This window comes from Paramisgurnus dabryanus, chromosome 1 (assembly GCF_030506205.2).
Source record: "Paramisgurnus dabryanus chromosome 1, PD_genome_1.1, whole genome shotgun sequence".
Classification (NCBI taxonomy): Eukaryota; Metazoa; Chordata; class Actinopteri; order Cypriniformes; family Cobitidae; genus Paramisgurnus; species Paramisgurnus dabryanus.
In genome coordinates this window covers 19,635,933-19,660,331 of record NC_133337.1, presented here as the reverse complement: position 1 = coordinate 19,660,331, position 24,399 = coordinate 19,635,933, and the positions used below count along the sequence as shown (strand labels likewise).

General features: G+C 37.8%; 1 protein-coding gene across 2 annotated transcripts in view; it reads right to left on the bottom strand.

The window, feature by feature from the left end:
• The window catches only part of LOC135758758 (protein bicaudal D homolog 1-like), a 51,693-nt gene that overhangs the window by 10,907 nt on the left and 16,387 nt on the right, over positions 1–24,399 (bottom strand). For both annotated transcript variants that reach the window (XM_065273400.2, XM_065273401.2), the window contains exons 4-5: positions 23,667–24,140; positions 22,043–23,155 (exon numbers count right to left, since the gene is read on the bottom strand). In XM_065273400.2, coding sequence (XP_065129472.1) covers positions 22,043–23,155; positions 23,667–24,140 — 1,587 coding nt within the window. The remainder of the gene's footprint in view (positions 1–22,042; positions 23,156–23,666; positions 24,141–24,399) is intronic.

The window sequence follows — 24,399 nt, the reverse complement described above, 5'->3', positions numbered from 1 at the left end:
GGCTGTTACTAGGGTTGTATGCGTTGTTGCTAGGTTGTTTTTGTTGCATTCTGGTTACTTGCTATGGTATTGCTAGGGCTTTTTAAGTGGTTGCTAGGGTATAGCTTTGGTTTTGTATGCAATTGCTAGACTGTTGCTAGGGTATATGGGTGGTTGCTAGTCTGTTTCTCTTGCATTCTGTGTCTGTTTAAATCGTTGCTACGGTATTATTGGTGGCTGCTAGGCTGTTTATCTTGCATTCTGTGTGGTTGCTAGGCTGTTACTAGGGTTTTATGCGTGGTTGCTAGGTTGTTTTTGTTGCATTCTGGTTGCTTGCTATGCTATTGCTAGGGCTTTTAAAGTGGTTGCTAGGGTATATCTTTGGTTTTCTATGTGATTGCTAGACTGTTGCTAGGGTATATGGGTGGATGCTAGGCTGTTTCTGTTGCATTCTGTTTGGTTGCTAGGCTGTTTCTGTTGCATTCTGTGTCTGTTTTAAGTCATTGCTAGGGTATTATGGGTGGTTGCTAGGCTATTTCTATTGCATTATGTGTGGTTGCTACGCTGTTACTAAGGTTTTTTAAATGTTAGCTATGGTATAGCTTTGGTTTTCTCTGTGATTGCTAGACTGTTGCTAAGCTATATGGGTGGTTGCTAGGTTGTTGTTCTGGCATTCTTTGTGGTTGCTAGGGAATTATGGCGGTTGCTAGGCTGTTGCTCTGGGGTTATGTGTGGTTGCTAAGTTGTTGTTGTGGAATTCTGGTTGGTTGCTATGCTATTGCTCTTGTTTTCTGGGTAATTGCTAGACTGTTGATAGGGTTTTATTGGTTATTGCTAGGCTGTTGTTGAGATATTATGGTGGATGACTATGAAGTTGCTAGCATATTAAGGGTGGTTGTTAGGCTGTTGCTGTGACATTCTATGTGATTGTGTTGCTAGGCTACGGTATTTAAATTGGTTGCTAGGATATTGTTATATTTTCTTGGTGATTGCGAAGTTGACCTTTGCTAGGGTATTTTAGATGGTTTATAAAATTGCTAGGCTGTTCAGGGTAGTTAACACAGAACTGTTATGCGTATAATAGAGAGTCAGTGAGTGAATGATAGGTAGTTGCTACAGCATTATGGGTGGCTGTTAGTGTTACTAGTTGCTGGGTTTTTCAGGGGATTGACAGAGCATTGCTATATAGTTGATAGGGTATTTAAATGAGAAGGTTCTAAAATATCCAACACATGCTGTATTTTTATATTTTTAGTTAGATGTTAAAGGAACTACCTGTTTCCAAAGAATCATTCCATCTCTGAAAGATGGTACACCATCTCAGGTTGTCACTCATGCAGTATCATCACAGTCTGATATGCTGTTTTTAAAATAGAGACCTCTAAGATGTCCTATACACTCTGTATTTTCTATACATTTAGTTAGATATTAAAAGAAAACTACCTGTTTGCACAGAATGATTTTACCTCAGAGTGACAGTATACCATCCGAGGGTGTCACTTACACCGTATCAGGCCAATCTGATATGGAGTTTGTAAAATATAGCTCTCCAAAATAACCCAAATACACGTTTATTTTTATAAGATCAAATAGGTGCTTAAAGGAAACTACCTGTTTGCACAGAATGATTTTACCCCAGAGTGACAGTATACCATCTGAGGGTGTCACTTACACCGTATCAGGCCAATCTGATATGCACTTTGTAAAATATAGCTCTCCAAAATAACCCAAATACACGTTTATTTTTATAAGATCAAATAGGTGCTTAAAGGAAACTACCTGTTTGCACAGAATGATTTTACCTCAGAGTGACAGTATACCATCGGAGGGTGTCACTTACACCGTATCAGGCCAATCTGATATGGAGTTTGTAAAATATAGCTCTCCAAAATAACCCAAATACACGTTTATTTTTATAAGATCAAATAGGTGCTTAAAGGAAACTACCTGTTTGCACAGAATGATTTTACCCCAGAGTGACAGTATACCATCGGAGGGTGTCACTTACACCGTATCAGGCCAATCTGATATGGAGTTTGTAAAATATAGCTCTCCAAAATAACCTAAATACATGTTTATTTCTATAAAATCAAATAGATGTTTAAAGGAAACTACCTGTTTGCACAAAATAGTTTCACTTCAGAGTGACAGTATACCAACTCAATGTGTCACTCACACCGTATCAGGCCAATCTGATATGGAGTTTGTAAAATACAGCTCTCCAAAATAACCTAAATACATGTTTATTTCTATAAGAACAAATACCTGTTTAAAGGAAACTACCTGTTTGCACAGAATAATTTCACTTCAGAGTGACAGTATACCACCTCAAGGTGTCACTCACAAAATATCAGGCCAATCTGATATGGAGTTTATAAATTACAGCTCTCCAAAATATCATAAATACTTGATTGTTTCTATAAGATAAAATAGGTGCTTAAAGGAAACTACCTGTTTGCACAGAATGATTTTACCTCAGAGTGACAGTATACCACCTCAATGTGTCACTCACAACATATCAGGCCAATCTGATATGGAGTTTGTAAAATACAGTTCTCCAAAATAACCCAAATACATGTTTATTTTTATAAGATCAAATAGGTGCTTAAAGGAAACTACCTGTTTGCACAGAATGATTTTACCCCAGAGTGACAGTATACCATCTGAGGGTGTCACTTACACCGTATCAGGCCAATCTGATATGCACTTTGTAAAATATAGCTCTCCAAAATAACCCAAATACACGTTTATTTTTATAAGATCAAATAGGTGCTTAAAGGAAACTACCTGTTTGCACAGAATGATTTTACCTCAGAGTGACAGTATACCATCGGAGGGTGTCACTTACACCGTATCAGGCCAATCTGATATGGAGTTTGTAAAATATAGCTCTCCAAAATAACCCAAATACACGTTTATTTTTATAAGATCAAATAGGTGCTTAAAGGAAACTACCTGTTTGCACAGAATGATTTTACCCCAGAGTGACAGTATACCATCGGAGGGTGTCACTTACACCGTATCAGGCCAATCTGATATGGAGTTTGTAAAATATAGCTCTCCAAAATAACCTAAATACATGTTTATTTCTATAAAATCAAATAGATGTTTAAAGGAAACTACCTGTTTGCACAAAATAATTTCACTTCAGAGTGACAGTATACCAACTCAATGTGTCACTCACACCGTATCAGGCCAATCTGATATGGAGTTTGTAAAATATAGCTCTCCAAAATAACCTAAATACATGTTTATTTCTATAAGAACAAATACCTGTTTAAAGGAAACTACCTGTTTGCACAGAATAATTTCACTTCAGAGTGACAGTATACCACCTCAAGGTGTCACTCACAAAATATCAGGCCAATCTGATATGGAGTTTATAAATTACAGCTCTCCAAAATATCATAAATACTTGATTGTTTCTATAAGATAAAATAGGTGCTTAAAGGAAACTACCTGTTTGCACAGAATGATTTTACCTCAGAGTGACAGTATACCACCTCAATGTGTCACTCACAACATATCAGGCCAATCTGATATGGAGTTTGTAAAATACAGTTCTCCAAAATAACCCAAATACACGTTTATTTTTATAAGATCAAATAGGTGCTTAAAGGAAACTACCTGTTTGCACAGAATGATTTTACCCCAGAGTGACAGTATACCATCTGAGGGTGTCACTTACACCGTATCAGGCCAATCTGATATGGAGTTTGTAAAATATAGCTCTCCAAAATAACCTAAATACATGTTTATTTCTATAAAATCAAATAGATGTTTAAAGTAAACTACCTGTTTGCACAAAATAATTTCACTTCAGAGTGACAGTATACCAACTCAATGTGTCACTCACACCGTATCAGGCCAATCTGATATGGAGTTTGTAAAATACAGCTCTCCAAAATAACCCAAATACACGTTTATTTTTATAAGATCAAATAGGTGCTTAAAGGAAACTACCTGTTTGCACAGAATGATTTTACCCCAGAGTGACAGTATACCATCTGAGGGTGTCACTTACACCATATCAGGCCAATCTGATATGGAGTTTGTAAAATATAGCTCTCCAAAATAACCTAAATACATGTTTATTTCTATTAGAACAAATGCCTGTTTAAAGGAAACTACCTGTTTGCACAGAATAATTTCACTTCAGAGTGACAGTATACCACCTCAATGTGTCACTCACAAAATATCAGGCCAATCTGATATGGAGTTTGTAAAATATAGCTCTCCAAAATAACCTTAATACACGTTTATTTCTATAAAATCAAATAGATGTTTAAAGTAAACTACCTGTTTGCACAAAATAATTTCACTTCAGAGTGACAGTATACCAACTCAATGTGTCACTCACACCGTATCAGGCCAATCTGATATGGAGTTTGTAAAATACAGCTCTCCAAAATAACCCAAATACACGTTTATTTTTATAAGATCAAATAGGTGCTTAAAGGAAACTACCTGTTTGCACAGAATGATTTTACCCCAGAGTGACAGTATACCATCTGAGGGTGTCACTTACACCATATCAGGCCAATCTGATATGGAGTTTGTAAAATATAGCTCTCCAAAATAACCTAAATACATGTTTATTTCTATTAGAACAAATGCCTGTTTAAAGGAAACTACCTGTTTGCACAGAATAATTTCACTTCAGTGTGACAGTATACCACCTCAAGGTGTCACTCACAAAATATCAGGCCAATCTGATATGGAGTTTGTAAAATACAGTTCTCCAAAATAACCCAAATACACGTTTATTTTTATAAGATCAAATAGGTGCTTAAAGGAAACTACCTGTTTGCACAGAATGATTTTACCCCAGAGTGACAGTATACCATCTGAGGGTGTCACTTACACCATATCAGGCCAATCTGATATGGAGTTTGTAAAATATAGCTCTCCAAAATAACCTAAATACATGTTTATTTCTATTAGAACAAATGCCTGTTTAAAGGAAACTACCTGTTTGCACAGAATAATTTCACTTCAGAGTGACAGTATACCACCTCAAGGTGTCACTCACACAATATCAAGTCAATCTGATATGGAGTTCGTAAAATACAGCTCTCCAAAATATCATAAATACTTGATTGTTTCTATAAGATCAAATAGGTGCTTAATGGAAACTACCTGTTTGCACAGAATGATTTTACCTCAGAGTGACAGTAAACCATCGGAAGGTGTCACTTACACTGTATCAGGCCAATCTGATATGGAGTTTGTAAAATATAGCTCTCCAAAATAACCTAAATACATGTTTATTTCTATAAAAACAAATACCTGTTTAAAGGAAACTACTTGTTTGCACAGAATGATTTTACCTCAGAGTGACAGTATACCATCTGAGGTTGTCACTTACACCGTATCAGGCCAATCTGATATGGAGTTTGTAAAATATAGCTCTCCGAAATAACCTAAATACATGTTTATTTTTAAAAGATCAAATACCTGTTTAAAGGAAACTACCTGTTTGCACAGAATAATTTCACTTCAGAGTAACAGTATACCACCTCAAGGTGTCACTCACAAAATATCAGGCCAATCTTATATGGAGTTTATAAATTACAGCTCTCCAAAATATCATAAATACTTGATTGTTTCTATAGATAAAATAGGTGCTTAAAGGAAACTACCTGTTTGCACAGAATGATTTCACTTCAGAGTGACAGTATACCACCTCAAGGTGTTACTCACAACATATCAGGCCAATCTGATATGGAGTTTGTAAATTACAGCTCTCCAAAATAGCATAATTTTTAATTATTTCTATAAGATCAAATAGATGCTTAAAGAAAACTACCTGTTTGCACAGAATAATTTCACTTCAGAGGGACAGTATCCCATCTCAGGGTATCACTCACAACATATCAGGACAATCTGATATGGAGTTTGTAAAATACAGCTGTTCAAAAGAATTTAAATACACATTTTATTTTAAAAACTCTGCATCAGATTGACTTGATATTGTGTGAGTGATACCTTGAGGTGGTATACTGTCATTCTGAAGTGAAATTATTCTCTGCAAACAGGTAGTTTCCTTTAAAAATCTATTTGATCTTATAGAAATAATTGAATATTATGCTATTTTGGAGAGCTATATTTTACAAACTCCATATCAGATTGGCCTGATACAGTGTAAGTGACACCCTCGTGACACCCTTAGATGGTATACTGTCACTCTGAGGTAAAATCTTTCTGTGCAAACAGGTAGTTTCCTTTAAGCACCTATTTGATCTTATAGAAATAATCAAGTATTTATGATATTTTGGAGAGCTGTATATTACAAACTCTATATCAGATTGTCCTGATATGTTGTGACTGATACCCTGAGATGGGATACTGTCCCTCTGAAGTGAAATTATTCTGTGCAAACAGGTAGTTTCCTTTAAGCACCTATTTGATCTCATAGAAATAAACATGTATTTAGGTTATTTTGGAGAGCTGTATTTTACAAACTCTATATCAGATTGGCCTGATACAGTGTAAGTGACACCCTCAGATGGTATACTGTCACTCTGAGGTAAAATCATTCTGTGCAAACAGGTAGTTTCCATTAGGCACCTATTTGATCTTATAGAAACAATCAAGTATTTATGATATTTTGGAGAGCTGTATTTTACAAACCCCATATCGGATTGGCCTGATACGGTGTGAGTGACACATTAAGGTGGTATACTGTCACTCTGAAGTGAAATTATTTTGTGCAAACAGGTAGTTTCCATTAAACAGGTATTTGATCTTATAGAAATAAACGTGTATTTAGGTTATTTTGGAGAGCTGTATTTTACAAACTCCATATCAGATTGGCCTGATACGGTGTGAGTGACACATTAAGGTGGTATACTGTCACTCTAAAGTGAAATTATTATGTGCAAACAGGTAGTTTCCTTTAAGCATCTATTTGATCTTATAGAAATAATTGAATATTATGCTATTTTGGAGAGCTATATTTTACAAACTCCATATCAGATTGGCCTGATACAGTGTAAGTGACACCCTCAGGTGGTATACTGTCACTCTGAGGTAAAATCATTCTGTGCAAACAGGTAGTTTCCATTATGCACCTATTTGATCTTATAGAAACAATCAAGTATTTATGATATTTTGGAGAGCTGTATTTTACAAACTCCATATGAGATTGGCCTGATACGGTGTGAGTGACACCCTCAGATGGTATACTGTCACTCTGAGGTAAAATCATTCTGTGCAAACAGGTAGTTTCCTTTAAGCACCTATTTGATCTTATAGAAATAAACGTGTATTTAGATTATTTTGGAGAGCTATATTTTACAAAGTGCATATCAGATTGGCCTGATACGGTGTAAGTGACACCCTCAGATGGTATACTGTCACTCTGAGGTAAAATCATTCTGTGCAAACAGGTAGTTTCCTTTAAGCACCTATTTGATCTTATAGAAATAATCAAGTATTTATGATATTTTGGAGAGCTGTATTTTACAAACTCTATATCAGATTGTCCTGATATGTTGTGACTGATACCCTGAGATGGGATACTGTCCCTCTGAAGTGAAATTATTCTGTGCAAACAGGTAGTTTCATTTAAACATCTATTTGATCTTATAAAAATAAACGTGTATTTATGCTATTTTGGAGAGCTGTATTTTACAAACTCCATATCAGATTGGCCTGATACAGTGTAAGTGACACCCTCAGGTGGTATACTGTCACTCTGAGGTAAAATCATTCTGTGCAAACAGGTAGTTTCCATTATGCACCTATTTGATCTTATAGAAACAATCAAGTATTTATGATATTTTGGAGAGCTGTATTTTACAAACTCCATATGAGATTGGCCTGATACGGTGTGAGTGACACCCTCAGATGGTATACTGTCACTCTGAGGTAAAATCATTCTGTGCAAACAGGTAGTTTCCTTTAAGCACCTATTTGATCTTATAGAAATAAACGTGTATTTAGATTATTTTGGAGAGCTATATTTTACAAAGTGCATATCAGATTGGCCTGATACGGTGTAAGTGACACCCTCAGATGGTGTACTGTCACTCTGAGGTAAAATCATTCTGTGCAAACAGGTAGTTTCCTTTAAGCACCTATTTGATCTGATAGAAATAATCAAGTATTTATGATATTTTGGAGAGCTGTATTTTACAAACTCTATATCAGATTGTCCTGATATGTTGTGACTGATACCCTGAGATGGGATACTGTCCCTCTGAAGTGAAATTATTCTGTGCAAACAGGTAGTTTCATTTAAACATCTATTTGATCTTATAAAAATAAACGTGTATTTATGCTATTTTGGAGAGCTGTATTTTACAAACTCTATATCAGATTGGCCTGATACAGTGTGAGTGACACATTGAGGTGGTGTACTGTCACTCTGAAGTGAAATTATTTTGTGCAAACAGGTAGTTTCCTTTAAACATCTATTTGATCTCATAAAAATAAACGTGTATTTGGGTTTTTTGGAAGCTATATTTTACAAACTCTATATCAGATTGGCCTGATACAGTGTAAGTGACACATTGAGGTGGTATACTGTCACTCTGAGGTAAAATAATTCTGTGCAAACAGGTAGTTTCCTTTAAGCACCTCTTTTATCTTATAGAAACAATCAAGTATTTATGCTATTTTGGAGAGCTGTATTTTACAAACTCTATATCAGATTGGCCTGATACAGTGTGAGTGACACAATGAGGTGGTATACTGTCACTCTGAAGTGAAATTATTCTGTGCAAACAGGTAGTTTCCTTTAAACATCTATTTGATCTTATAAAAATAAATGTGTATTTGGGTTATTTTGGAGAGCTATATTTTACAAACTCCATATCAGATTGGCCTGATACGGTGTGAGTGACATATTGAGGTGGTATACTGTCACTCTGAAGTGAAATTATTTTGTGCAAACAGATAGTTTCCTTTAAACATCTATTTGATTTAATAGAAATAAACATGTATTTAGGTTATTTCAGAGAGCTGTATTTTACAAACTCCATATCAGATTGGCCTGATATGTTGTGAGTGACACCTTGGGGTGGTACACTGTCACTCTGAAGTAAAATCATTCTGTGCCAACAGGTAGTTTCCTTTGCACATGTATTTGATCTTATAGAAATAAACATGTATTTGATCTTATAGAAATAAATATGTATTTAGGTTATGTTGGAGAGCTGTATTTTACAAACTCCATATCAGATTGGTCTGATATGTTGTCTGTGACACCTTGAGGTAGGATACTGTCACTCTGAAGTGAAATTATTCTGTGCAAATTATTGACTTGATATTGTGTGAGTGACACATTGAGGTGGGATACTGTCACTCTGAGGTGAAATTATTCTGCGCAAACAGGTGGTTTCCCTTAAACGTCTAACTGAATGTATAGGACATTTTCGAACTCTCTATTTTAAAAACAGCATATCAGACTGTGATGATACTGCAGGGGTGACAACCTGAGATGGTGTACTATCATTCAGAAGTAGAATGATTCTGTGGAAACAGGTAGTTTTCTTTTAATATCTAACTGAATGTACAGAAAATACAGAGTGTATAGGACATCTTAGAGGTGTCTATTTTAAAAACAGCATATCAGACTGTGTTGATACTGCATGAGTGACAACCTGAGATGGTGTACCATCATTCAGAGATGGAATGATTCTTTGGAAACATGTAGTTCCTTTAACATCTAACTAAATATATAAAAATAATACAGCATGTGTTGGATATTTTAGAGCCTTCTCATTTAAATACCCTATCAACTATATAGCAATGCTCTGTCAATCCCCTGAACAACCCAGCATCTAGTAACACTAACAGCCACCCATAATGCTGTATCAACTACCAATCATTCACTCACTGACTCTCTATTATATGCATAACAGTTCTGTGTTAACTACCCTGAACAGCCTAGCAATTTAATAAACCACCTAAAATACCCTAGCAAAGGCCTATCAATCATTTAGAAAGACACAGCCTCAACGTCGCAATCACCAAGAAAACATAATATCCTAGCAACCAATTTAAATACCGTAGCCTAGCAACAGCCCAGCAATCACATAGAATGTCACAGCAACAGCCTAACAACCACCCTTAATATGCTAGCAACTTTATAGTAATCCACCATAATATCTCAACAACAGCCTAGCAATAACCAATAAAACCCTATCAACAGTCTAGCAATCACCCAGAAAACAAGAGCAATAGCATAGCAACCAACCAGAATTCCACAACAACAACCTAGAAACCAGAAAGAATGCCAGAACAGCAGCCTAGCAACCACCCATATAGCCTAACAACAGTCTAGCAATCACAGAGAAAACCATTTAAAAAAACCTTAGTAACAGCCTAGCAACCACACATAATGCAATAGAAATAGCCTAGCAAACAACCACAATACCCTAGCAATGATTTAAAAGAGACACAGAATGCAACAGAAACAGCCTAGCAACCACCCATAAATCCCTAGCTACGATTTAAAACAGACACAGAATGCAATAGAAACAGCCTAGCAACCACCTATAATACCCTAGCAATGACTTTAAACTGACACAGAATGCAATAGAAACAGCCTAGCAACCACCCACAATACCCTAGCAACGACTTAGAATGCAATAGAAATAGCCTAGCAATGATTTAAAACAGACACAGAATGTAACAGAAACATCATAGCAACCACCCATAATACCCTAGCAACGGCTTAAACAGACACATAATGCAACAGAATAGCCTAGCAACCACCCATAATACCCTAGCAATGAATTAAAACAGACCCAGAATGCAATAGAAACAGCCTAGCAACCATGCAAAATGCAACAGATAAAGCCCTGCAACCACCCATAATACCCTAGCAATGACTTTTAACAGACACAGAATGCAATAGAAACAGCCTAGCAGCCACCAATAATACCCTAGCAATGACTTAAACAGACACAGAATGCAACAGAAACAGACTAGCAACCACCCATATACCCTAGCAACAGTCTAGCAATCATATAGAAAACCAAAGCTATACCCTAGCAACCACTTAAAAAGCCCTAACAATAGCACAGCATCAACCAGAATGCAACAAAAACAACCTAGCAACCACGCATAAAACCCTAGTAACAGCCTAGCAACAACACAGAATGCAAGAGAAACAACCTAGCAACCACCCATAATACCCTAGCAACAATTTAAAGAACCCTAGCAACAGCCTAGCAACCACACAGAATGCAAGAGAGACCGCCTAGCAACCACCCATAATACCCTAGCAATGACTTAAAACAGACACAGAATGCAACAAAAAAAGCCTAGCAACCAAACAGAATGCTACAGAAACAGCCTAGCAACCACTTATAGAACCCTTGCAACCACATAGAATGCAAGAGAAACTGCCTAGCAACCACCCATAATACCCTGGCAATGACTTAAAACAGACACATAATGCAACAGAAACAGCCTAGCAACCACTTATAGAACCCTAGCAACCACACAGAATGCAATAGAAACAGCCTAGCAACCACCCATAATACCCTAGCAACAGTCTAGCAATCGCATAGAAAACCAAAGCTATACCCTAGCAACCACTTAAAAAGCCCTAACAATAGCACAGCATCAACCAGAATGCAACATTAACAACCTAGCAACCACGCATAAAACCCTAGTAACAGCCTAGCAACCACACAGAATGCAAGAGAAGCAACCTAGCAACCACCCATAATACCCTAGCAACAACTTAAAGAACCTTAGCAACAGCCTAACAACCACACAGAATGCAAGAGAGACTGCCTAGCAACCACCCATAACACCCTAGCAATGACTTAAAACAGACACAGAATGCAACAGAAACAGCCTAGCAACCAAACAGAATGCAACAGAAACACCCTAGCAACCACTTATAGAACCCTAGCAACCACACAGAATGCAAGAGAAACAGCCTAGCAACCACCCATAATACCCTAGCAATTACTTAAAACAGACACATAATGCAACAAAAACAGCCTAGCAACCATTTATAGAACCCTAGCAACCACACAGAATGCAAGAGAAACAGCCTGGCAACCACCCATAATACCCTAGCAATTACTTAAAACAGACACATAATGCAACAAAAACAGCCTAGCAACCATTTATAGAACCCTAGCAACCACACAGAATGCAAGAGAAACAGCCTAGCAACCACCCATAATACCCTAGCAATTACTTAAAACAGACACATAATGCAACAAAAACAGCCTAGCAACCATTTATAGAACCCTAGCAACCACACAGAATGCAAGAGAAACAGCCTAGCAACCACCCATAATACCCTAGCAATGACTTTAAACAGACACATAATGCCACAAAAACAGCCTAGCAACCATTTATAGAACCCTAGCAACCATTTATAGAACCCTAGCAACCACACAGAATGCAAGAGAAACAGCCTAGCAACCACCCATAATACCCTAGCAATGACTTAAAACAGACACATAATGCAACAAAAACAGCCTAGCAACCATTTATAGAACCCTAGCAACCACACAGAATGCAAGAGAAACAGCCTAGCAACCACCCATAATACCCTAGCAATGACTTAAAAGAGACACATAATTCAACAGAAATATCAGCAGATTAAGTGAGAAACTTTTATTTTGAAATCATTCCTCTCGTGCGTTTACCGTAATGTCTCATTTATGTGCACACAGAAAAAAAACGGGGGGCTAGTTTGACCGTCTTTTTCGGAGTGGCGGCTGGCTTGACCGCAGTCAATAGACGCAGTATGTGAATCACCGCTTCCACAGTACCTGTGTTTGCGGCATCATCTCTCCTAAATCCAAAATAATTCCATGAAATAGCTGAAGTGCTGAAGTGCTGTTCACCACAAGGTCTTCGTCTGACAACACATTTTCCTCACTCTTCTCTCCTTCCTCCGCCATAGTTTTTGCTAACAGGCACAGCGTCGCAACTGACACCTCACAAATCAATCTGAGCGTAGCTGACTTGGGGGTTCCCCTGATTGGCCTAATAGCATGAATGCGCAAACCATCCGTGCATCCCAAACCGCATACTTCCATACTATATAGTATGCAAAGAGTACGAGAAGAAGTGCTTTTCGCCTACTATATAGTATGGAAGTATGCGGTTTGGAACGCAGGGCATGTCTTCAGGACTAAACGTGATAGGTCAAACGTTTATTACATGCGCTTACCATTTTCCCTTCATTCATCGCGTCAAGGCTGTCTGTTGCGATGTGTTCATCGCGTGAGTTCATATCGCGATGACGATGAAAATTCGATGTATCGTTCAGCCCTAAACTAAATACATATATATGTGTGTGTGTATATAAAGGGATAGTTCACGTATAAATGAAAATTCTGTCATTAGTTACACACCCCCAGTTGTTTCAAACCTGTATACATTTCTTTGATTTTGCTGGAAGATATTTATGATCAAGCAAGAAACAGGAGCACCATTGACTTCAATAGTAGGACGATATTAAAATGGGTTATATCGTAGGCTTGCCGCGATAGTCGGTGAAACGGTGATAACCGGTGCTTCAGCCTCTCACTGGTTAGATCACTTGCCCACCGCGACACCGTCTTTCACCGTCGTTTTGATATTTTCGTGTAATTAAATCATTAAGTTTCGTTAGAGAGAGCAAACACTTACAAATGAATGTGTCTCCTGCCTGAATTCAGCAAAGCTGAACGCGCATCACGTCACAGAGCAGCCGGTGTCAGGTTTCATTTATTTCTGTCAGAGTTTGCGAGGCGAGCTGACTGACCAGATGATGACAGAAGCCGCGTGCTTACTCGTTTTTGTTATAATATACATATATGATGTTTAATATAAGCGAGATCGTTTTGTTGTTGTGTTTTTCATCAAGAAAAATATTAAACCCATCATTCAAGCAGCGCTTTTATGGATAAGTAGCCGGTTGCTCCGCTTGGGACTGGCGGGTTCTGTCAGAATTACCTGCGCACATTGACTCAAGCACTTATGTAAACCAGCTGTTGCACTCGCATTGCACGCAAATTCATACGCGATTTAACGCAGCTTATGCAAGCGCTGCATTTAAACAGTTGCGTAATTCAAAAGTGAAAGTAAAATGTGCACGTCTGCATGCGCATTTATAAGCCCCTCCCACCCGGTGATACCGGGATCACCGAGTTTGTGACGCGTCAATTAACCGGTGGGAAAATTACATCACCGCTGCAACCCTATTATATCGCCCCAACACAAGAGTAAATGATGACAGAATTTTTGGGTGAACTATCCCTTTAAGTTATTGAATTAGGTTGAACCTTGAGTTTATTTTTTCTTACCCCACAGTCAAATTATTTTTTACCTGTTTTAAGCATAAACTCGATCTTCATAATTCTTAATATTTAAAATGATTTTGCTTCACCGGTAAATGCATCTCAAGTATTTTTTATATGCTTGAAAGAAAGACAAAAATACGAAGTAATTCATTTTGCAGTGTAATAAGAGTCCTGTTTAATATGTTGATATTGATTCATGGGATATATTCTGCGGGTAATTGCTCCGGTTTAAAGCTCTAATATAGGAACATCTTTTTGAATGCATAATGTAACTCTATTGAACTTCATTCATGAAACCGACACGGTCAACTGGACTGAACTGATGATCTATGTGTTGGACACAATAATGGATACAGTAATTACACTGCGGCCCGGCCGGTACAACACAGCACAGTTTTCTGTCTTGTATGTGATCTATAAATTGTGACATCTATGAATCATCTCAGGCCTGGAGGGGTCATACAACACGCTTATATCATGAGAACAAAGATCCAGCACATAAAACTGTCACTTTTAATCAAAATGCATAAATCTTGCTGGCCACAGACTTTTAATTTAGCACGGGGCAACTATACTAAATACCCACGAGTAAAACAGGACTTACATTTGCTTTATAATTGTGCCTGTCAAAAAAGAAGCTACTAATAACTTTTAGGTTGACACATAATTGTTTTTTTTTTTTGGGGGGGGGGTGCATTTTTACCTGTTTTTGATAGATCTTAAAGGGACACTTCACTTTAAAAACAAAAAAAAAATGCTCATTTTCCAGCTCCCCTAGAGTTAAACACTTAATTTTTACCGTTTTGGAATCCATTTAGCCGATCTCCGGGTCTGGCAGTACCACATTTGGCATAGCTTCCCAGTCGGCATTTCAACGTTGATTCAACGTTGAATCAACGTCAGGTACCAACGTTGAATCAACGTTGGATTACCTTTCGGTTTTGCAAAAAATTTCAACGTTGAAATCACGACGTTGTTTCAACGTCACACTTTCAACATAGGTGAATTATGGTTGATATCATGACGCAATTTCAACCTTCTATTTCCTTGTTGTTTTAACACTAAATATAGATTTTTACTTTACACTTCAATACTCACTAAATTATTTACTGTAAACGTGTCATTTTTAGTGCAATTATCATATGAATGCAACTTGCTATGCATAACTTACAGTACAACCCCATTCATAAAACTAAACACTTAAGGAAGGTAAAGTTTAAATGTGGACAAATAAGATGGCGGGTGCCTACCCTTTCCAAATAAACATGAAAGCAGCTGTTAAAAATATTTTTTTATGGATAAAACACATCCTTTCAAACAGTTAGGTTTCCAGTTAGTAGTGCAGAAGTGGAATTTTCTAAATATATAATAAAGTCACAAAATATGAAACAAAATCATGTTTAAAAGTCATTTTATTAATCTGAATAGAAAAACTTTATTCAAGAAAAACTGCAAATATGAATTTTGTTGTTGGTTTAGTTGACAGTCTTCTTATGGCCACCACCACCCATCTATTCTGGCTCATGCTGTACTTAATACGATGACAGCATCTAAAGAGGGGAAAAAACCACAAGATATTTATGCTGCATTTTAGCCCATGTACAAAAAAAATCTTGTTATTGCACATCAGGGCAAGATGCGTTTTCTTTGATAGTCTGACTTGAAACATTGCATAGCCATCTGATGAAAGAACAAAGTTGTGTTTACGAAGATGACAATGAGGTTCAATTAATATAATCTACAGTGCATTCAGAAATCATACACCTTTCACTTTCAATTTTATGTTGTTGCATGATACTGTAATTGTTTAGATATTTTTACAAATTAACAACAGGATTTTAGAAACTTTTGCAAATGTATGAAAAAAGAAAACATATCATATTTACATTATACATATTCAGACCCTTTGAAACAACATCTGCAATTTAGCTCAGTTGCCTCCAATTTCTCTTGAGGTTGCTGAGATGTTTCTACACCTTAAAGTGTCATGATGAACACAAAGATTTTTTAAGGAATGTCTGCAACCAAACTGACCAGAAGCACCATTGACTTACATAGTAGGATAAAATAATACTATGGTAGTGAATGGTGCTTCTGATCGATTTGGTTACAAATGAATCCAATACTGAATGCTTAAGTGATATTAACTTTTCAACACCCCGAAATGAGATGCTTAACAAAGCAAACACTGACAGGTTGCTTTACGTGTGGGTCAAACAGCCTTTTGTGTAGTCCCTTACCAATGAAATCGAAGATGGACTTCAGAACCTCTGGACTGTCTGTGTAAGCCTTTAAACTCGCCCAGACCAGCAAGGCATCTTGTTAGCAGACATCCCGACCTGATCAAAAACTTTTGATTAGGAGATGTTCTAATCCTATTTTTAATATATGTTTTACAAACTTACCACAGGTGATCTGGCAAAGCGACTTATGAAACAGCATCTTCCCAAATCTCCTCTTCAGGCTCATCTTAGCGATCATTGCATTTGATAAAGTTTGGAAAAAGAAAAACATATTTCATTAGTATAGAAATATAAATGTAATCTTTTGGTTAGAAATACAGAAAACTGTGGCCCAAGTACAACTTTTATAGAAATTAAGAATGTTTAAATTTTTGTCATAACACTATTCATTACCTTTTAAGGGGGAATGATTTGGGGATCTGGAAAGACACACTACTTCACCTCTCTGTATTTTATCACACGTCTTCAAATTGCATGTTGATCTGCCTACAATTTAAAACACATAATAAAATAAAAACAAGTCATAGCCCCTTTTAAAAAGAAAACATAAATTGTGAAATACAAAACACTGCATCTTAATTATTAGGATCAGTAGAATTTGATTTGGTTACAAAACAAATATTAAATGCATTGTTAGGTTTTAGGGGAGACGCTTCACAAAAAAGAAATGGTAAATTACGGATTTCTATTACAACATGGTATCTTGGGGGTGCATTACCAGGGTAGGTGGTAGCTCATTGACAATTAAAAAAATTATGATTAAAGCCATAATACATAAAGATAAGAACAAATAAATGCTGTCATGTACACCACCACAAAGACCCATTTTTTTCTGTCAATATGAAGCCTCTATAAAACTTGCATCAACATCCACTCTGAACACTGGATTAACTTTTGTCTCTGTATACTGAAAACAAAGTGTTTGAAATATGTAGGCCTGCATACTGTAGAAGGAATAGTGGCATACAAAAGAAATTAATTGCTGTGCTGAAAAGTAACCATTGTATCCTAAATTAGTTTCTTATATTTTCCTAATGACAATGATAAACCAGTCTTGAGAAAGTAGCAGGTGTTTTTAAAAAGCCACTCTCAATTCTCACCTGTGAAGTTTCTTGTGTTTGTGTGGCATTCTGTTTCTGATCTGACAACCCTTGCTGTCTGTTTCTTGTTCAATCTTGACAAAATATAAAAAAGAAAAATTAGTGCAATATTGGAAGAGAATTCTATAATGACTTTTATCAGAACATGAATACATACACTTGCATACTGCATTTAAGTAAATACTGTAGAATAGCAGGGTTAACACAACATTACTTGATCCAGATGTAGTGGCTGTTGATGCATGAAAATCTCAGCATTGACATGATCATCATCACTATTCTAATTTGAAGGGCTCTGATAACGAAGACATTACAAAAGAATTATAAAAATATACTAAAAACAAGAGCACATTTGTCTAGATAACCATTATTTTCTATTTCCATTAAAACTTGCTAACTACTCAACAAGTATGCAAACTTACACGACATGATATTTTCGTACAAAGGAGTTAACTTAAGTGTTTCATGCCGTTAAAATCATGGATACTGCACGAATGACCGCAGGTGCGATCATAAGCGTAACATGTAATTGACTCGATTGCCATGGAAACATGAGGGTCACGTCGACTATCTTGTCCCTTTTAATTTTATGACTGCATTTATACACATTACCCCGTCGAGAAAACCTCAGCATGATTAATATTGGATTCGACGCCCATCACGTCATCAATAAGTTTGGATTAATGTCATTAACACGAACTGCTAAACGTATCCGTTATTGCGAATTCGTGAGCCATAAAACCAACATCTCATCTAAGTTTTAACACTTTATCAGTAATATGAATTTGAGAAACTAAGCAGCTTAACACTGACCGGACCGCACCGCACTCGAGCTGCTCCTCCTTACAAAAGGCTGATAGGTGTCTGTCTGTGGCGCCTGTAAGACCTCTCGGATATAAGTTACACTGACTGAACTACGAAATCAACACTTTTTCACCGAAGTTGTCCAAAAAAAGCCCCTACATTTATAACTAGTTGCTTTTCTGAAGCAAAAACAACCAAGTGGTTAAGTTGATAACACCACACCTCATTTTAATTTATTAATATTCATAATAACGAAGTCCGATTTCGGCGGGAACATCCCGTGGACTAGTAAAGTAACTACTATAACGAATACATTCGCAACTAACAGACAAAAACCCGCTTTGGCATCGTGCTTTTTTGTCATACCACTTTGTATATGTGAATAAAATAACGTTATACGTTTACATTGACTTATATTTCCTTACCTCTTCTTTCTCTGAAGCATTTTCTCGTGTGATACGCAAGATCTCTTCTTCTTCTTCTTCTTCTTCTTCTGTTTTATGGCGGGTGGCATCCAACGTTATACGCAAGATCTCGCAGACAGCCGTTAAAACAGTCCAATCTCGTGTAATCTCGCGAGATTACCTCGCTACCTGTATATTCAATTATTTTTTACATTTTTTTTTATAATTTCATCAATTTTATAAAATGAGTTTTTACATTTTTTTTCTGAATGATTCACATATTATAAAACATTTTTTTATTGTCTCTCTGCAACCATTTACTTCACTGTTGTTTCAACGTTGTTTCAACGTTGAATCAACGTTGAACAAACAACTGACGTTATTTCAACCAAATTTCAACGTTGATTTTTAAGCATTTTATTAACCTTTTTCAACCGTTAACCATTCACCGTTGTTTCAACGTTGTTTCAACGTTGAACAAACAACTGACCTAATTTCAACCACATTTCAACGTTGAAGGTCGGTCATATGCCCGCTGGGTTAGCATAATCCATTGATTCTGATTAGACCATTAGCATTGCACTTAAAAATAACCAACGAGATTCGATATTTTTCCTATTTAAAACTTGACTCTTCTGTGGTTACAATGACCCTCATTTATCATTCTTGCGTAGAAACGGGCGTATATGTTGGCGTAAGATTATGCTTACACTCCTCTCACCGCCTGATTTATGAAACTGTGCGTACCTTTGATATTCAGGTGTACGCAATACCTGCCCTTCATAAATGCCGCTGCTGAAAACGATCGTCATTAGAATAACAAGCCCATATAAATTCAAGCCTCCGCCTCCCCCACGCCCTCATTTTACGCCATTGACACACGAAAGACGGCAAAGAAGAGAAACCGGGGAAGTGAAAAGAAACAAAATTGTTTTATTTGGGAGTTTAAAGAGTGGGAATAAAGACACATTAATAATTGGATGACAATTTGTAATATTCTTCTTATTATTTTTTATTATTAATGACGCTTATTGATATTTAGAAGAATAATTATTTATTATTATTATTATTATTAGCCTACATCTAAATTCTATGTCTGCTTAATGGTTCAGTTAAGTTTTTTTAAAATAATATTTTAAAATGATGTTATAACTTTTGTAGTGTGTTGTTCTGTATTTACATACAGTTGTTTGTTATATCTTGGATCCAGTTTGATACGGAGCTCCGGATATAATTCAAATTAACAATTTGTTTCCACGACATCCACATGTTTTACTAGGCTAATTCATAATTTTAAGTAATAATAATTGTAATAGTAATTACGAAATATTATAATAATTAATTCCAAGGAACAAACTGTTGAATATTGGGAACAAATTCTAAATTAATGGCCATACTTTAGACTAAATAAAAAAAAGTGTCCATAATGTAGCATAAAAGATCATTTGTGGCCATGATTTTGTCCGCATGTCATCATGATCGGATTTATGGCTCCATTCAACACAAGCATTTTACCTTACCTATTCATGTGTAGCTATTTATTTATCATCGAATGACTAGCTTACCTTTTGATGCATTATTACCATGTTTTCGTAGCACATCCTTGTGCTTTCTTGCAATGTGCCGCTTCAGATTCCAGGATGAATATTTGCTAACTTTTAAAGTCTCTCCGCACTCCCTTTCATTGTTTTCTTCCTGCTCAATCTTAACTTTGATTTTTACTTTACATTTATGTATAAGGCTTGAATTCCATAACTTATTGCTAGACGTTTTTACAGATTCTCGAACTAGCAAATTATCAAAGGGCGTTCTGGGTTCAACGAGCGGTGCTGAGCGAGCGGAATTTTCGGAAAAAGGCGCTCTGATGGTATTACCAACGCTCCGCTCCGCTCACGTGCTCTGCCCTGAAACGGCTCGCAAAAGGAATACATATGCATTCAAATCAAATACTTTGGTAAAGTCACACAAATTAAACATTGAAGGTCATATTGCAAAAAAAAAAAAAAACACTTAAGTTTATAATTACTATATTGCTGTTGTTTTTTTTCAGTGGGTCATAATATATCATATACTATTTTAGTTTGTCTGTGCGTTTTGTTGTGTTATTTTGTTGCATTTCCTAACTCAAAACGTGCGTACACCACCTCCTGAGCTGGCGTATGATTTGAGCGTGCCGTACGCCAACGTCCATATTGATAAATCTCAAAGTCGCCGCTGTTTTGGGTGTACGCCAGGTGTACGCTGGAAATTTGGTGTACGCACGTTTGATAAATGAGGGACATTGTGTACTAAGACCGACTGAAAATTACAAGTTGCGATTTTTGTTTAGGCCGATATGGCTAGGAACTATACTCTCATTCTGGCGTAATAATCAAGGGCTGCTGTACCATGGCTGCAGCAGGCGGAATGATATCACAGAGCGCACAAAAATAGTCCCTTTGGTAACTTTCAATAGCTGTGGACTATTTTCGGGCAATGTGTAATATCATTTTCCCTGCTGCAGCCATGGTACGGCAGGAAAATTCCTTGATTATTATGCCAGTATGAGCGTATTAGTTCCTAGCCATATTGACCTAGAAAATCACTTCTTTTAATTTTACGTCGGTCTTAGTACACGATGTAACTACAAAAGAGTCAAGTTTTAAAAATGAGAAATAGTGATGCTAATGATCTAATCAGATTCAATGAATTATGCTAAGCTATGCTAAAAGTGGCACCGCCAGACCCGGAGATCGGCTGAAGGATTCCAAAATGGTACAAATCAGGTGTTTAACTTGGGGAGCTGGAAAATGAGCATTTTTTTTAAAAGTGAAGTGTCCCTTTATGTTATGAGAGGACAGGAAAGTATAGGGTGGAGAGAACTAAGTAGACAAAAGTACATCTGCACTATATGTCGGAGCACTGACCACTACATCATTGTGTTACATTTTTTTTTTAAATCCGCTCATTATTTTCATTTGTAAGAGATAAACCCATTAAAAATGTTTCATGCAAAGTGAGCCAGACTTCATGTGAATGTTCAAAAATGTCTGGTAATGAGACTCATGGGAAAAGACAGCAACTTGAAGGGAAAACCAAAAAGGTTGTACCAAGAAAAGAAACATCTAAAAAGCAACGCTAATGAGAAAGCAGAGAAGTCACTCAGCAAAAGAGCTCCCATGGTTACGCTTTAACAGTCAATACACTTAGTCTACATGGAGATCGATAGAATGCTGGGTAATAAATAGAGCTGATTATCCTACCTGCTTGTTGGCTTTGAGCACAAGGCGCAAGGTTGCGACCTGCTCCCTCTTTGCGTTCAGAAGCGCTTTGAGTTTCAGAATCTCCTCCATGCAGGCCTCCTTATCCTTGTCCATCAACGGGGCGAGCTCGCTGGCGGCTGCACGCTGACGGGACAGCTGAAGCGATCGGTCCACCGCTTTCTGAAGATGCTGGATCTGGTCGCGAATGATGGCATTGAGATGGTAGATGTTGGTCGGTTCACGTCGTGGGTCGGAACCCGTGGCTAACTCGGGTGCCGGGGATGAAGATGATGAAGATGAGGAGGCACTAACGACGGGCGAACCCTGTGGTGTACGCACCGGGCTCTGCTCAGCAGTGTGAGGCTCTTTGGATGGCGAGTCAGATGGGCTACGCGACTCGGACGTTGCGGCGTTAATGGCCGCTAATCGGCGCGCCAGGCGTGGTGTCAAAAGCACCCGGTGATCATCTTGGCCCTTGAGGCCAGCGGTGGAAATGCGAGTGGGGGTCCTGCCCTGCCGATAATATTCCAGCGTAACGCGGTTGGGTGTCTCGTTGTTGCACAGGCAGACATGGTGGTAAAGTTGGGCTAACTCCTCGCTGAACGTTGCCAGCTCATCTTGGGCGGTTCCCAGAATTCCATGGGTCTCCAAAGCCGTGCTCTTGGCTGCCTGCAGCTCGCGTTCCAGACTGACCACTTTATCCCGGCTCTCCCTGCAGCTGCGTTCCAGTTGAGCCACCTGAGTCTCCAGCGCCTGGAGCTGGGCCTGTCCCTGTTCCTCTACCCGCACTCTGGCTTCAACGGATTCGTTATATCTTTCTTTTACCTCCTTAAGCTCCGCATTTAGCCCAACCACCTCCGTCACTGCGACCCTGTACTTGCACTGCAACAACTCCAGACTGGGCCCCTCCTGGTCCCCGGGGACACACGTGGACTCTTCTACATCCTCCACATCATCTTTTTCTTTGCTGCTTCGTTTGCGGAGGAGTTTTCGGAATCGCTCCCCCAGGCGATTGGCCCTTTCATGTTGTTCTGCAAGAGCTCCCTGTGTGTGACGGAGGAGTGTCTGTGACTCCTGCAAACTGTTTACCAGAGATGATCTTTCTCTCTCCACCTGCAACACACAAACAACCTAATGATGGATAGTCTATACTGGTTTGTGCTGGTGCTGGTAGACGATTAAGAGTAAAATCTAGCTGGTCAATTACTTGACTTGTTTATAAAGCTGGTATTTTGGTGAGGAAGCTTTATCTCATATTGTAATGTTTCCATACAATTTCATTTTTGCATATTTTAATGAAGTAATTGTTAGTCTAAAAACAGAAAGGATAAAAATAAGGCAGCAGCATTGGCCCATTAGTGTGTATGTGTGTGTAGCTCTCATATTTCATCCTACGACACTGCAGTATCCGACTGTAAACAGAACAACGCCTAAACCAATGCAGCACTGCTTCACTCTACTGTTTAGCAATAAAAACATGCTTATAAATGTAGAAATGAAATAAAAATAACTAATAAAGATGAAGTGACATAAAAAAGTGATAAAACTAAATGCATGCCTATACACATAGGTTTATATATATTAAGCATGTGGCTGACACATAACCCTGCCCATTCTCACTGACCTGCTGCAGCTGTTGTTTGAGTTTTTGGATCTCTGGGCCATTGAGTTCACTGTAGAGGTCAGGGGTCAAAATTTCACTCTTCCTCAAACCTGTCGGCCTGAAGTCGCCATTCAGCCGGTTGAGAACCGAACCCGTCGCGCCCTGCATCAGATGCCCGTAGCACTTGCTGCCATCTTCACTGCTGGGCGAGGTCGCAGCCGTAGGGGTGGCACTGCCGCTAGGTGGCGCTGAGCTCAAAGCGATCAGATGAACGCAGCCCGAACTAAAAGCCCCGTCACAGACGGTGAGGTGATGTGCTAATTCCTTCCTCAAAATTTTTTTCTGCTCTCGCTCATTTTTTAGAGCGTCCAGGGCTTCCTCCAACTGGCCCTCAGAGATTTCCTTCAAGCGCAGGGCATCTTCTAATTGGCTGTTAAGCAGGGCTGTTTCCTCCTCTAAAACTTTGATCTCATGCTTTAAGCCTTCATACTCCACCTAAAACAAAAGAAGCAGAAGAATTTACTTAGATTCTGGAAACTATCGTAGACCTTGACATCTAATGACAATTTTTACTTCAAAAAATTGTTTCTAAACACAGTAGAAATGTATTGCTAAAACACGTAACAAAGCCTGTGAACTATTTAGTACTGAATTGTGGAGTTATACCATTAAACAGTCTTCCTCATTTCGGGGGTTACTTTTTAAGGGCGGGGTTAAAAGGGTGGCTTGATGATGCAACAGAGCCACCAAGCAT